This window comes from Malaclemys terrapin, chromosome 5, assembly GCF_027887155.1.
Source record: "Malaclemys terrapin pileata isolate rMalTer1 chromosome 5, rMalTer1.hap1, whole genome shotgun sequence".
NCBI classification, from domain to species: domain Eukaryota; kingdom Metazoa; phylum Chordata; order Testudines; family Emydidae; genus Malaclemys; species Malaclemys terrapin.
Genome location: NC_071509.1, coordinates 91,500,915 through 91,517,087, shown reverse-complemented (window position 1 = coordinate 91,517,087; position 16,173 = coordinate 91,500,915). Strand labels below are relative to the sequence as shown.

The 16,173-nt window shown below is 37.9% G+C and overlaps 1 protein-coding gene across 1 annotated transcript in view; it reads left to right on the top strand.

Annotated features, from left to right (window-relative positions):
- The window catches only part of NAA15 (N-alpha-acetyltransferase 15, NatA auxiliary subunit), a 58,250-nt gene that overhangs the window by 20,290 nt on the left and 21,787 nt on the right, over window positions 1–16,173 (top strand). Inside the window, exons 3-14 of the mRNA XM_054030045.1 lie at window positions 875–979; window positions 1,773–1,930; window positions 3,804–3,938; window positions 4,124–4,277; window positions 6,602–6,721; window positions 7,484–7,579; window positions 7,722–7,828; window positions 8,321–8,393; window positions 10,498–10,667; window positions 11,404–11,556; window positions 12,588–12,716; window positions 13,713–13,926. Coding sequence (XP_053886020.1) covers window positions 875–979; window positions 1,773–1,930; window positions 3,804–3,938; window positions 4,124–4,277; window positions 6,602–6,721; window positions 7,484–7,579; window positions 7,722–7,828; window positions 8,321–8,393; window positions 10,498–10,667; window positions 11,404–11,556; window positions 12,588–12,716; window positions 13,713–13,926 — 1,614 coding nt within the window. The remainder of the gene's footprint in view (window positions 1–874; window positions 980–1,772; window positions 1,931–3,803; window positions 3,939–4,123; window positions 4,278–6,601; window positions 6,722–7,483; window positions 7,580–7,721; window positions 7,829–8,320; window positions 8,394–10,497; window positions 10,668–11,403; window positions 11,557–12,587; window positions 12,717–13,712; window positions 13,927–16,173) is intronic.

Below are 16,173 nucleotides of genomic sequence, written 5' to 3'. Positions count from 1 at the left end.
ACAAGTGTAATCTTTTGTATCTGAAAATAGAATAATTGGAATCTTTTTGTGCTACTAACTTTCCTGAGTCTAAAGTCTTATGTATGAATATTTATATGGTTTAAGTTATTAGTTTATATCAGGGCTGAGGAATCTACTGCCTGCGGGCCAGATCTGTCCCGCTGCTTCATTTCATCCGGCCTGTGGCAAGTCTCCGCATCGTGGGCCGGAAGCCCTGAGCCTCAGTACCACCCCCACCCCCTGCGGGCCTGGAGCCGCGTGCACTGGCTCGCCCCACAGTGGGGGGAAATTAGGGTTCCCAGGCCGTTAAAAGTCCGGCCAGCTCCACATAGCTCCCAGAAGCGACCGACATGTCCCTGTGGCCCTTAGAAGCAGGGGCAATCAGGGAAGCTCTGCGTGCTGCCCCCAGCACCTGCTCCGCAGCTCCCATTGGCCAGGAACCACAGCCAATGGAGCTGTGGGCGCGGGGAGCAGCACGGAGCCAGGGCAGGCAGGGAGCATTTACTAGATTAAACCCCCAGGCCTGAGCCCCTCCTGGAGCCCACACCCCAACCCTCCTCCCGCACCCCAGCCCTGAGTCCCCTCCTGCACCCCAGAGCCCCCACACCCAGGTAGAGCCCTCACTCCCTCCCGCACCCCAGCCCAGAGTCCCCTCCCGCACCCTGAACCCCTTTTTCTGACCCCACTCCGGAGCCTAGAGGAAGCCCCGAGCCTTCGCACCACCTCGCGGAGCTGTGTGCCCCGCAACTGATTTATTTTCTGTGGGTCAGTGTCCCCTGATAGAAAAAAAAATTCCCTGTCCCTGGTTTATAGAATGTCTTTTGTGTTTAATAAAATAATAGATTGGTATCAATTGAATCCTAATGTTTTTTAGAAACTCTGGCGATGAAAGGACTAACGCTGAACTGTCTAGGGAAGAAAGAGGAAGCATATGAACTAGTGCGTAGAGGCTTACGGAATGATTTAAAGAGTCATGTCTGTATCCTTTTTGAATATGCCTTCCATTTCTGAATGCAGAGAAGGCTGTTAGAGAAACTGATTATTTTATAGAATGTGAACAAGAGCCAACATTTATTGCTGTTCCAAATTGAAAGTGTACAAATGGTAAGTTTAATATGCATATACATATACAAGTACATTTTGTTTAAACTTATCTGAACAATTTCATACCTAAATTTTGTCACAAAGCTGTCCTAGGAAGCGCAAGCAATTAAATACACATTCTTGCTTTTGTGGGAAGAATTATAGTTGTTGAATCAAAATCATGCTATTCTTTTCCATTGTATTTGCAAGTGTAACCTTTTTCCTTCAGAATTGCTTGCTATGGCCCTGATTTAAGCATATACTTGAGCATGTGCCTAACTTTAAGCACATGATTATCCTACTGATGTCAGTGGGACTAGTGACATACTTGAAGTTTAAATACATACTTAAGTGTGTGCCTGAATTGGGGCCTGTATTAGGTAAGTTAAAAAATGCAGGTAATACAAGTTGATAGTCCTTTCAAACAGTAGGAAAATGAATTGCAATATTGTGCCCCCTTCCCACACACACCATGTTCCTGTAATATCAATTGGTGAAAAGCTTTATATCTTCAGTATGAATGTTCTAGTGGTGTTACTGTCTGTTACAAAGCTGGATTTTTTATTTATTATTATTATTATTATTATTATTATTTTATTTATTTTACCTAGTAGGCACTCTTTATCTGTCATTCTGGATTGATTTTCTTCACCCTCAAATGCAGTAGCATCCTTAACAAAGTTTTCCAGGCTGGCATGTCTATGGTCTTCTCCAGAGGTCAGACAAAAAGTACGACGAAGCTATCAAATGTTACAGAAATGCACTGAAATGGGATAAAGACAATCTTCAAATCTTGAGAGATCTCTCTCTGCTACAGATTCAAATGAGAGATCTCGAGGGTTACAGGGTAAGTAGAGTATTTACATTATTATAGGCTTCCAGGAAAACAGAGCAAAGGGTTCGTGCAATAATTAGTAACTTGCATACAGTTTCCTCAGGTTAAAGGCCATAGGAATCAAAACATTAAACCCTTATATGCTTAACACTTTTGACATTCAGACTCAGATATGCAGAAGACTACTTTTTAATGACTTTCATATAAAGAATATAATTTGCTAGGTTATCTTTCTATTAAAGTAGAGTTGTTCACTAGTGGACACTTTGAGTTTTGTCTAGTCTGTAAGTGTCCCAGGTGTTGATAGGGCTTTTACCACTTTCTTTTGGAGACTGTCTGCTGCCTAACAAAGTTTACTATCAGGAAGACTGTCCTAATATTCAACCAAAATATTTTCCTTTCATAACTTTCTCCCATATATTCATCCCTGTTATTCCCCATATAAGCCTCTGTCTGTTCCTCTTATTCCTGTGTTTTAGATTTTCAAATGTTCATAGACTGTTACCATGTTTCTCCTGTTGATTATCTTGTAGCCAAACTGAACTTATTTTAGTTTTCAACCTTCTATTTTCCTTTTAAGCCAGTTTCTGCAGCTCCTGACTATATGTGTTGCTCTTCTCTGAATTCCTGTCAGTTTGTCAATAGTTTTCTGGTAAAATGTTGCTTAGAACTGAAGACGCTGTTCTAGATGCAGTCGCACTATGGTGTTTTGTTTCTGTGGACAAGGACTACAACCACTGCTGACATCTCTGCAAATGCATCCCCAAATTGAATTGCCCTTTTTTGCTGTTCTGTGGCATTGCAGACTCAGGTCTGATTTGCTGAAATTAAGAATTAGTTTTTTATCTCCCCATGTATATTGAAGGTGGGATATTTTCCCCCAAACGTATGTGCTTGCATGTTTCAAGTTGAATCTCATATGCTGTCCATGTTTCTAATTTCTCCAAGTCCCTTTGTATTTAATCTGTCTTGACTGAAGCTCAAAACTCATCCCAATTTTAAATCTGTGAATGTCATCATGCAGTTTTCTACTGCTAGCTCATAGATTCATGGATTCTAGGACTGGAAGGGACCTCGAGAGGTCATAGAGTCCAGTCCCCTGCCCTCATGGCAGGACCAAATACTGTCTTAGACCATCCCTGATAGATATTTATCTCATTTAATATAAAAGTTAATTAAGATTAGACATAATGCAGCTCCCCCAGTTTTATGCATTATTGTTTATTATTACTCTTTGCTGTTCTTCATGATTCTTTTCTGTTTATTTCTCATGCTTGTTACCCTCTATGTATTTAGTGACTTTTAAAAAATATTTTAAAATTACTTGCTGTTCCAGAAATCTCAGTCAAAAAAATTCACGACTCCCTGGAGAGTCATACAGCTAGGTTCTGAAACTAATTAAAGGCCATTTGCAGATATCCATAAAGATGGCTGCCACTTACACTAGTCCTTCTTCATGCAAGCACTTATGTTGAGTTGGGTAGAATCTCTGATTGAATTCATACAGACTCCTTGATAAATCTGAAATGTCATTACTACAAGAACTGTTCCCTAGGTCTCAAACTGAAATATCCTGAATGATGCTCTTTATTTAGTATTTTTAGGATAGAGAAGAACATGTCTTGATACCTACATTGATGTTAGTTTGGCTCATGAGGACAGCTTAGTTGGAAATAGTACCTCTTTAGTACTGTTTTAGTTGACTGTTACCTTTTTTCACTTTATCAAAGTTCAAGCTTTTTAATTTGGCGCAATTGCTAGTTTTTCCTTTGTTCTGTGTTAAGTAGTCTTATTCAAATATATTGAAATGTTAAAGCTACAGTATTTTATGGAGAACTTCAGAGTCCATGAGAACAGGAAAATTAGTAGTTAAACTGTCTTGCAGGAAACCAGGTACCAGTTACTTCAGCTCCGACCTGCACAGCGAGCCTCATGGATTGGTTATGCTATTGCTTATCATCTGCTGGAAGATTATGAAATGGCAGCAAAGATTTTAGAGGAATTTAGGAAGACTCAACAGGTATAAAAAAGAAAACATGGAATTCTTCATATGTTTTGATTAGCTGTGAGCCAAAAAAAGTAATTCTTTCAAACACAGAAACAATTTAATAAAATGTAGATTTTTAAAACCAAATGAATTCAGTTTACCCTAAGTTTAAGTGTATGCGACAAAGGTGAACACTCATATGCCTTGTTTACATTCAGACGTCTCCTGATAAAGTGGACTATGAGTACAGTGAGCTGTTGTTGTATCAGAATCAAGTCCTCCGAGAAGCAGGACTCTACAAAGAAGCCTTGGAACATCTTGGTACCTATGAAAAGCAGATCTGTGATAAACTGGCTGTTGAAGAAACTAAAGGTATTTGCCTCTTCAGGATGCTGTCACTCTTTGTGCTTGTACATATCTGCAGTATGGAATCTTGTGTGTAGTTCCTGTATATATTGTTTGAGAAATAAAAGAAATGAGCTATTTTTATATGACTGAATTATGAAATATACCAGACAGGCCAGCTTAGGTCTACAATTAGGCAAAAACTGTTTTCATGGGACTTTTAATGTTCTTTAATTTTGTTAAACTTCATTTTTACAAAAAACTCAATTTTAAACGTATTTTACAGTGTTTGCATCCTATATATTGCAGTATTTCTCCCCACTGTTGAGTATTAGCCAGCCCAGGCTAATATTCAGGTGCTGCACCACCTGAGATGCTGACATAGTTCCATGATGCTCATGTGTATATATAATATACAGAAGGTTTTGGTATGAAAAATGCTATATAAATGTAAACTGTAATTACAGTATACCACTGGCATGGTATACCATATGTTGGGACAGGTATTATGTCCTCCATTTAAATAGTTTACCCTAATGATAGTGAATGGTAATGCAGTTTAGTGTTAGCCATGTCAGTCCCAGGATATTAGAGAGACCCAGTGAAAAACAACTGATGGCATTGAAGTTCCTCAGTGAAGATCCAAGGACCTGATCCTGCACATATTTACATACTTAGTACAGAAATAGTCCCACTGAAGTCAATGAGATGATTCCCATGATTAAATATAAGCACACAGGGGCTTTTATCTTGCAAACACAAATCAGGAAATGCCAGAATTGATATATGTGGATCTTTAGCTCTGTCCTTTATGAATGTGTTATGATAGGTCTTTAATTACATAAACACGTACTATTTGCCAAGCATAATATCTTACCACTCTTCTGCAACTTGATATGTATTTGAACTACCTTGTAGTACTCTGTATACAATGTGTACATCAGACAAATTTTGGTTAAGTCACAGGAGAATTAGATCTGAGTTCTGAATATGAGCTTTTCCACAGGCTTCTGTGTGAGCTTGAACAAACTACTTAATCTGTTTTTCAGTCCCTCATCGGTAAAAACCTATAATACTGACCTATTTTTTCTCCAGCAGCCATATGAGATTACATTATTAAAGTTTGTGATGTGCTTAGGTACTAAAAGTAAGTGACACAGAAAAATCTACAAATAAATGAGTCTCTTATATTAACAATGCATAATAAAACATACTATGAATGAAATATAACTGAGTCATAGTGGAAAGTGTTCTGGCATGTATAGGAGTTTAGAATTGAATTAGCAATGATAACTCTTGCCTTCCATGGCAGAATTTGGGTCTCTTTTGGTGAGATACTATTTCCTGGCCCTGTCATGCTGGTGGGTGGGCCAGAGGTATCTCTCCCTGGTTTAAGATTATCTAAAGTGGCTGCTATGTGAAGATCCATAGCCCAAGTTAACATTTCTGTAGTAAGCACTAGCTTGTGCTGTGAAAGTTGTTTGAATAGAGGTGAGGGGTAAGACTTTGCTCTTTTCTTCCTTTCTGTAGAGCAAAATTCACTAAGTTATTGAGACCTGGCTCTACAGGCGATGCCTTCTTAATTACCAGATCACCTCTCATGAATTCAGTCAAGTGTGCTTACTTGAATGGGTGTGTGAGGGGGGGAGGCGTCATCAGTTATGAGATGTCTAGTTACTTCTAAGTGTGTGTGTGTCTGTGTGTGTGTAAAATTACTTTTACTGTTTTTTAGCACTGCTAAGTCAATGCAGCTCTGAAATAGTGAGATGGATTGTTTTCTGGCTGTAGCATCAACAGAAATGCTGGTTACACATGCTGGTCCAAATTCTATCTTTGTTACCACTATGCCATCCTATTGCCAGGTATCAGTGCGGGAAGAACTTGCCTGCAGAATCTCTCAGTACAACTCACAAGTTAGGCAAATAGCTGATGTACAAATCTGAAAAGATGGTTTTTCACACTTGACTTTTGTAAATTTATCCTTTTACTTGCAAACTGGATATCAAGAAACTATAAACATGGAACACCATGTACCGTTTTTAATTACTTTTCATAGTAGAACAGTACTTAGATCTTCAAAAATTTTAATCAAGATGCATCTAATTTTTGTTCCTCATGCTTAATGAAGTGTAAGTCTTCAACTAAAAAGCTTATTGAGTTGTTGGCTATGAACATGAAAACTTGGTTAAATCTCAAAATTGAAGTTGTCAGGCATACCATTGATATTCATGTCTAAGAAACGTAGATTAACAAAGAATTGAGGAATGTCCAACTGTCAGATTAGCCCTACAGATGTTTAGCTGTTGCATTCTCCCTCACACTCAGTGTATAACTTTATGAATTTTAAACAGGAGAACTTCTGTTACAACTCTGCAGGCTGGAAGAAGCAGCTGAGGTGTATAGAGGATTGCAAGAAAGGAATCCTGAAAACTGGGCTTACTACAAAGGCTTAGAAAAGGCACTTAAACCAGGTAATGATTTTACAGCTTGTAATAACAGAGTATCAAGAATCTATTTTTGCTCAGTTGTCATTTACTTATGCATTGAAAACATGCATTAAGTACATTCTTAAAGGGACACTTATATTTGACAATGTCTAGTCTAATTTTTGATATGTAGAAGGGATTTATTATTTTTTTGTTACTAGCATTATCTTGTAAGACTTGCATGACTTTTTGTCCTGATGTCCTGTTTGTCTTCATCTGGTAAAAGATAGATAAAAAATGGCAGACTGTAAGTGCTGTAGTCCTTCTCTTTGTATGAATGGTAGAAATAGAAGGCAAAGTTCTTTTTTAGAAGGGACACTATCAATTTAATTTTTTCTCTGATCTTTCATTTATAGTAATCTTGTGTTTACAGTCAATACAATTTTCAGACAGAAGTATGATTTCTTTCTGTTTATTTACTTTGTGCCTTTGACAGCACTTTAAATACAATCAGTTTAATTGCTCCAGCCGTACAGTTGGTTTTCCTCTGTGTGGGTAATTCACACAGCAATGGAGGAAAGAAACCTTTTTTTAAAAGGGGAGAATGCAATCAACAAACTGGCAAGGGGACTCATAACCATTGTACCTGAAACTACTTTTTAATGACCTTTCAAAATGGACTACATTGCAAATTAATTGTGTTACTTTAAGTATACAGCTACTACTTGCTATATATTCTGGGGTGTGTGTAATTTAATTACCAGAAAAGATTCTTTTTAGTAGTTTCCAAATTTTGTTTTGTTCTAGCCAATATGCTTGAGAGGCTGAAAATCTATGAAGAGGCCTGGACTAAGTACCCAAGGGGACTGGTTCCAAGAAGACTGCCGCTAAACTTTTTATCTGGTATGTGCATTTTTGCAAGCAAATAAAAATAGTTTCACAATATATTTTTTGCTAAAACTTCCTATTTAACAGTATAAAACTTTAAAATTGCAAAGTAGTATTTGGTAAAAAAACAAAATCAACAGATCTTTTTCCCTCAAAGGTGAAAAGTTTAAGGAATGTTTGGACAAGTTTCTAAGGATGAATTTCAGCAAAGGCTGTCCACCTGTTTTTAATACTTTGAGATCATTGTACAAAGATAAAGAAAAGGTAAATGAATCTTTCCAACAATATGGATTTATTCTTATACACTAAAGGAATAAAAGCAACTTTATGTTAAGTTGGAGCCTACTTTGGCCTGAAAGTTCAGCACTTAGAATGGGATCTCCCAGCTGACACTATATTACTGTCACTGACTTGATAATTCTGATTATTCTAGGTCACAGAAGCAGAAATGTAGTGCTACAATTCCTACTGTGCAAATTTACATAGCTCTTTTCCAAGTCAGTTGTTGTACCAAACCATGAAATACTTACAGAAACCAATTAGGTGTTGTGTTCACAAAATTGTGAGATTTTTCTCTATATGCCAGCAGGAGAGATGGGAATTGAGCACATTCCCCTTTGTACTAGGACTTCGTATATTGCAATAGTAGATCTCTTACAATAGAATAGTCAGTATAGTTAACACCAAGGACATTCATGTTGAAGTGAAATAATATCTGGATCACTAATATTTCTTGTCTTGTCTTTGCATGTATAGGTCATAATTATAGAAGAGTTGGTGGTAGGTTATGAAACTTCTCTAAAAAGCTGCAGGTTATTTAATCCCAATGGTGAGTGACAATGATTTAATACTTTATGAAAATACTGTGCCCATCGTATGTTATATGTAACAATTCAGGCAGAGGTGAAGGAATAGGAAAAACCCTAAAAACTTTTTTGAAAGTAGAGAAATGAGCCGTAGCCCTCCTTAGAATTTGAGTATGTTCTAAATCTGTACTCAAAATATATGCTGTTTTAGCCTAAGCAGCTATCAGCACTCACTTCAAGATATCATAGCTTGGGACACTCTTAAATGTGGTGAGGAGAGCATTATAATTACGGCAGCCATGTGAAACAAAAATGGATTATGTTGTAACCGTATTGATACTATTTAGTATATATTGTTTGTTATAATAAAACTTTCTATCAGAGAAGAACTTTAGATCTAAAATTCCCATATTTAGATATCTTGGCCAATCTATCTTTTTTCAAGAAATGATGACTGTTTCACAGTCTTAAGTCAAGTCCTTCTTTGGGCAGTTAATTAAAAATTCATCCTTCCTTGAATGTGAAAACATTGTCTACATGTAAACATGCACCAGTTAACTAAAGATGTGTTTTTCAAACCAGTGGAAGTAGTGTGGAGATGCTCTTCGGCTAAGAGAATGGCTTACTTCATTTTGGCTTAGTCTCTTGTTTTTTTTACAGTATTAGACTAAACTGAAATAAGCCAATCTCTCAAACTGAATCAAAAATCTAAACATAAACTTGTACTGTTTTTTAAGAAAAACTTTAAATTGGGGCATATTTGTGTGGACATGGCTGAACAAAACTCAGTCTGTTTAATTTTCATAGGAGAGAAAGTATTAAAAGTAAAAATATGATCGTGTCATCTGTAAGGCTTCGTTTTAGTCACTGGTATTTTTAGTAAACGTCATGGACAGGTAACAGGCAGTAAACAAAAATTCACGGCCCGTGCCCTGTCCGTGACTTGTACAGTATACCCCTAACTAAAACTTGGGCCGGGGGGCGGTCTGGTGCTGCAGGGGGAGGACCCCTGCGGGTGCTGGGGAGAGTGGGTGACGGTCCATGGCCCAGGACCCATGCTGGTGCTGAGGGGGAAGGGAGTGGGGAGAGTTGGAGGGGTTGGCAGGCTCCCTACCTGGCTCTGCACAGTTCCCCGGAAGCAGACGGCATGTCTCCGCAGCTCCTACGGGGAGGGAAGGCCAGGGGAGCTCCGCGTGCTGCCCCTGCTACAAGCTCCGGCTCTGCAGCTCCTATTAGCTGGGAACCGCAGTCAATGGGAACTGCGGGGGTGGTGCCTGCAAGCAGGGACAGCGTGCAGAGCCCCCTGGCCCCTCCACCTAGCAGCTGCAGGAACGTGGTGTCTACTTCCGGGGAGCCCCCTCCCAAGGTAAGCGCTGCCCTGCACCCCATCCCCTTGAGCCAGCCGCTGCAAAAGTCACAGAGGTCACAGAAAATCATAGAATCCATGACCTCCCTGACATACATGCAGCCTTAGTCATAGGTACTGAAGCCTTTGGGCTTGTTCTGGTACTGGACACTCATTCCCAATTTGGCGTGAACTTAACTTTAGGCCTTGAGTAGTCTCTACTGGCTGGTGCTTAAGTGCTTTGCTGGATCTGGGGCTCAGCATCTTGCAGGATTGAGTCCTTTCAGAGTCGTGGTTTATGTTGCACACAAAGGAGATATCTATAGTTATGATTTAGGATTACTTTAGAAAAAATTGGAAAAAAATTATCTATTCTAGGTGGGTTTTATTCCAATGCCAGGTATGTCCCAAGCTTTTTAAAGATACTTATAATGAGACAGGAATAGATTGGTGCTGACTTAGTCTGAGCTAGTTAAATATGTAAAGTGTTTTAAATTGGTGTATTGAAAATATACTGATGTAAATGCCAAATACAATGATACAGTTCAATTGATAATATATGCAATTGGTGTACTATATCTTTGACCTAAAACAGTAATTTACTGGAAGGTGCTAAGATTACTCTCCAGATAAAGTAAACATGTTTCCTACTTTTCTGATCTATCAGTGAGTTGAGAGCTAGATATAGAGATAAACAAAAATTCTATACACTACATCAATAGGCTATTGCTTGTGCTATATGCTGGTTAAATGGAATATATGACATCTTTTCCCCCCCATAGATGATGGTAAAGAAGAACCTCCAACCACTTTACTGTGGGTCCAGTACTACTTAGCACAACATTATGACAAAATTGGGCAGCCACCCATGGCTCTGGAATACATAAATGCAGCTATAGAAAGTACTCCCACCTTGATAGAACTCTTCCTTGTAAAGGCTAAAATCTATAAGGTAATCTTGATTGATTTGTTCTTCATTATCAGATAGGAATTCTCTTTTATTTTGCAGTGAAACCTTTAATCATGACTGTACTTCTCTGTAGTGGTTCAGCACTAATACTGGTTGAGGAGTTGGGTTTTGTATGAGCAGACTTTTACAAGAAGAAATGTTTCCATGGGTTCTTAAAATTCCATATAGTAGAACCTCCCTAAATTTACATCAATGAGTTTATTGCAAATTAGTAACTGACCAAACAATTAAAAAGGAAAAGTGTTATCACAAAATGTACTTTGTTGATTTTGACAGTTACTGGATTTTTAGTTTACTTTGCTAAATTATAATGAACTAGTAAACTTATTAATTATTTTTTAAATAACCATGTCCTAAAAACACCCTAGTCTGACCTCACTTCTTTGTAACAAACCAGAAAGTGCTGTAGTGAGGCCTGGTTTTATTAAGAGCTCTTAGGCTTGTGAATTAGCAAAATATGGATTAACAAGGTCTGTTTGAAGATTGTAGTGTCAAAGGAGGGAAACTATAATATTGAGATGCAGTTGCATCGCCGCTTTTTTGTTTTGAGGTATCGTTTTGTTGTAAGCAAAACTGTTTAATAAAATTTTTGATACCTTGTTTAAATTAACCCTATTGTATAATATTTCATTTGTTAATGAAGAGTGAGTGGATAAGGCTAAACTATGTGCATTTTACAATTTCCTTGCTTACTTGATTTGAATTTTTTTTTTTTAAGCATGCTGGAAACATTAAAGAAGCTGCGAGGTGGATGGATGAAGCCCAGGCCTTGGACACAGCGGACAGATTTATCAACTCCAAATGTGCAAAATATATGTTGAAAGCCAACTTGATTAAAGAGGCAGAAGAAATGTGTTCTAAGTTTACAAGGGTTTGTTCCAGTTACTATAACTTTTGCTGAATAAAATGTAGATATAATCAAGTGTAAAGTACCTTGCATATTTTAGCTGTCCTTGTGAGCCTCTATTTTGGTCAGTAATGAGCTTTCTTTCCCTCTTCTGGCTGAGCTATGAAGGTTGCTCGCTTCACTTGTAGTTTGTAGCTAGATTTCATTTACATGATGATAATGCCTCCATAGTTAAGGTTAAGCTGAGTTTTGCACTTACAAGGATTCAGCTTCTTTGTTACATATGAAAAATGCAGTACATCCTCCCCAAAAGTACAGCACTTTACTCTCAGTACAGAAGTTTCTGAGAACTTACAGATAGATCAGTTTAGATTTTAAATTAATTCTTAAAATTTATTTAAGAAATTTAGAATCTTTTGTGAAATCTTTTTTTGTTCCAACTGATCTCAATAATAGAGACTATTTAAACTTTCGTCATAGTCGTTCCATATAGTTGGTAATAGTATTCTGTGAGGTCCCTTGTTTCCCATCCCCTTTGTCGGAAATATCCTGGGTGTAATGATTTCCAAGGCATACTCTAAGGTGCATCTTATTTGTTGGGCTGCTGGGGAAGTGGGCTTCTGAGAGTAATCGGAGTTGTGGGGAGGACAGTTTTGTGTTCTGCAAATTATTTAATTTTATTTCTTCTTGTTTATGGCAGGGACATTTTTAGCCTTAGTTAGGCGTTCTGTTTTTGTTTTATAAATTAGAGGCTAAAATGCACTGAAATCTTGATAATGGGCTACGTGTGAAGAATTTTTGAGAATTGATGGTCACTTTTTGCCAGTGTTCTTCATAACTGAAAATTTATTTTTCAGCAGAGGCTGGCATAGTCTTTCACCAGATTGCTCAAAATGACTGCCCTCTTATTGTTGACAGAGGCACTGAGGCCACAAGCTGCCCTTAGTTATTGCTTCCATTCGTCTGTTCCTCTCTTTCTTCAGGGAAGGCAGGAGGTGTGCCTGAGCCAGGGAAATGTTTTTGGATTATTTCTAATATTTCTGTTTTGCTTTTAGGAAGGAACCTCAGCAGTAGAGAACTTGAATGAAATGCAGTGCATGTGGTTCCAGACAGAATGTGCCCAAGCTTACAAGGCAATGAATAAATTTGGAGAAGCACTTAAGAAATGCCATGAAATTGAGAGAGTATGTATCTAAGTAATTTAATCTGTTAAAATTTCCAGTTTAGCTTTGCTGTCATTGCATGTTTCATCTAAACATTAACATCTCCAGTCTGGCCCTTAGAAACCTTGTAATTTCCTGTGGCATGCTGTGGCCTTCCAAGTGTGAAGTGGAAGCCTATACCCATTTCTAATTGTAACTGTATTAAATAAAGCTCTAATCCTGCAAACACACGTGTTTAATCTTACTCATATGAGTAGTCCCATTGTGTTCAATGGAAGTACTCATATGAATAAAGTTAAGCATGTGCCTAAATGCTTGCAGGATTGGGACTTAATCTGCATGGGTCTTGACAAACAAGGCCATTGTAATGACTTTTTTATAGCCCCAAGATGCCTGAAAGCAGCCAGAAGATCAGAATGATTTGTCTCTGGTTTAATTGCTGGAGGAGAAAAATTGTGCCACAAGTCAAAACTTTGTTTGGTACTCTGCAACTACTCAACTTGTGTGCTTAAGGCTGGACCAGTCCACAAAGTCGTCCATGCCTTTTTTTCTTAGAATTTAACATGAATATAAACTTTTTTCTCACAAAATCATATTCTTTGACAAGTTTGTTTTAGTTTTCCAGCACTCTCCTCTCCTCTATTGACTGTAGTAGTGTCTGAAAGAATTTAACTTGTGCTTATTGGTCCTCACTTGTTACACTCTACCTGTGTCCTGGAGTAGTTCCTTTTTTGACATTGGGTATTAGATAGTTTGTGGAATTATTTTTGTCAGCTTTTAGGAGAAAAATGTCATTTTGTAACTTCACCCATAACTTAATACGTTTTTCTTAAGTCCAAGTGCCAAAACTTGAATGACACTCACTAGTTGAGTATGTAAGAGACTGATCCATTATCAGTTGTCTGGTTTTTCTTCAGTTTCAATTTTTTTCCATAGCTGTTTATAAGAAAATATGTATTTGAATTTCAGGATTGTTTTGTTCTCTAACACTTGCTAAAACTTGCTGTTTTCTGTTAGCATTTCGTAGAAATTACAGATGACCAGTTTGACTTCCACACTTACTGTATGAGAAAGATTACACTTAGGTCTTATGTGGACTTGTTAAAACTAGAAGATGTACTTCGACAACATCCATTTTACTTCAAGGCAGCACGAATTGCCATAGAGATATATTTGAAGCTTCATGATAATCCTCTAATAGATGAGAATAAAGAACGCGAGGCTGATACAGGTACAAGAAATTTCCTGGATTTATTTTGTGTGCAGTTTAAGTGTTTTGGGGTATATTCTGTAGATATAAATACTTGTATGTTTGATACTGATAGTTAGACTGGAGCTCCTACTTCAGTGGTAAAAGTTGCAAGCCAGGAATTGACTTGTAAGAAGTGAATGCCAAGTCTCTATTAAAAATAGAGGGAGTGTAGCCAGTGGATAGAGCGCTGGACTGAGACTCAGGAGATCTGGGTTCTATTCTGTCACTAGCCTGCTTGGTGACAATGGGCAAGTCATTTTAACTCTCTGTGCCACAGTTTCCCCATCTGTAAAAATGGGATAATGATACTGACCTCCTTTGTTCAAGTGCTTTCAGATCTACGGATGAAAAGTGGTATTATTACTATTACGCATTCTGTTTATACAGCACAGGTCTAAAGTTAAAATACAAGTCGGATTTTGATGGAGTAATTCTAAAACACTCTTTCGAGCCCTTGTATAATTTCCAAAAGAAAAACATTCAAATTTAATTTGAGAGTGATTGAGAAAATGCTGCATATTCATGGTCTGTTGTCCTGATGAAGCAGATCTGAGGGGTTGCATTTGAAGCAGCTGTTCTTCCAATAAATTTTGGCACAATTCGAAGGTGCCCTGTGAAAGGTAGAAAAATTGAGTTGTACTGTTGACATTCCCCAGGGTACAATCTAGACTGATTCTCCAATGCCTTTTACACTGTGTATCTGTGACAGCAACCACTCGTGGTCAGCTCTCACACTGCTTCCAGGGCAACAACTCCCGGTCCCAGACTTTCCCCAGAACTGTGCGTCTTGTACTTCCCCAGCACTTTCCTGGACCATACAAGCTCATGTAAAGTCCATCATTTCATTAATAGAAAATTATATGCACAAATCTTATCTCAGATGAAGTTTCCGAAACACTTCAGTCCAAATACACACTGGTTTAGATAAAACAATAAAACAAGTTTAGTAATTACAGAAAGATAGATTTTAAGCGATTACAAGTAATGAGGCATAAAAGTCAGAATTGGGTACAAAGAAATACTAAATAAAATGTAACTAACTTAACAAGCTAAGTATCAGAGGGGTAGCCGTGTTAGTCTGGATCTGTAAAAAGCAACAGAGTCCTGTGGCATCTTATAGACTAACAGATGTATTGGAGCATAAGCTTTCGTAGGTGAATACCCACTTCGTCAGACGCATGTGTTATGCCTCTGACGAAGTGAGTATTCACCCACAAAAATTTATGCTCCAATACATCTGTTAGTCTATAAGGAGCCGCAGGACTCTTTGTTGCTTTCAACAAGGTAAGTAATTTCAAAGCAAAAGTCTCTCACCACATGTTTTAGCAGTCTTACTGACTGAAATTCTTTCAGCCATGATCCCTCCCCAGTCCATTGATGCTTCCTTTGTCCTTCAAGTGTTGACGATGCCGTGAGTAGAGATGAAGGGAGAGATATTTTGGGGCATCTGTCCTGCTTTCTTATAGCTCTCTTTTTCTTTGAAAGTCCACTCCAGCTGAGGTTCAGGAGATCTAAGGTCTGGGAGGACAGGAACCTCTAGCTGTTTTTTTTTCCAAAGTGTAAATTTCTCACTCGCATCTTTTTTTCTTGCTGACCGAGGTCGCTTAACCAGGTGATAGTTCATTTCATTTTGTTGACACCTGGCTGAGGCATCAATTTCCTTTTGTCTTTGAGGAACTGGTTTGTGCCTGCTTTTCTAAACTTGGAACATGTCTCAGTAATGTTAAATCTTATAACTTTATATATAGTGTTGCTAGACATAATTTACCAGGACAATAATAATCAGCAAATTGAGTTTTCAAATAATACCTCACAAGGCATACTTTGAACAAAATCCGTTATAGCTTTGTAAAAGGGGCAAACATGAGGGTACAGACTGTTGCATAGGTCTCCTGCTTTTTGATCTATAAAGTCCTCAGTGTTAAGTATTTGGCGGGCCGGGGTTGTTTTTATTTTTAAAACATCAGTCTTGTCGGTCTTAACTGAAGGACAACTTGGATGACTTGTGGACTGGAGACTTCCTTAACAGAGGAGTTGAAAGAAAGGGTACTGAATCTTTGTTAAAGAAATAGGAATGAACAAAACTAAACAGTTTAAATGGTTCAGTAAAAATTGCTTCTCATCTCCGTTTCACTTGCATAGCTTCAGGTCTAAAGAAGCTAGAAAGGGCACAAATGCAATATGTTTTTACAGATTACTTTTTGTGTTTCAAAATTTCACAATGCT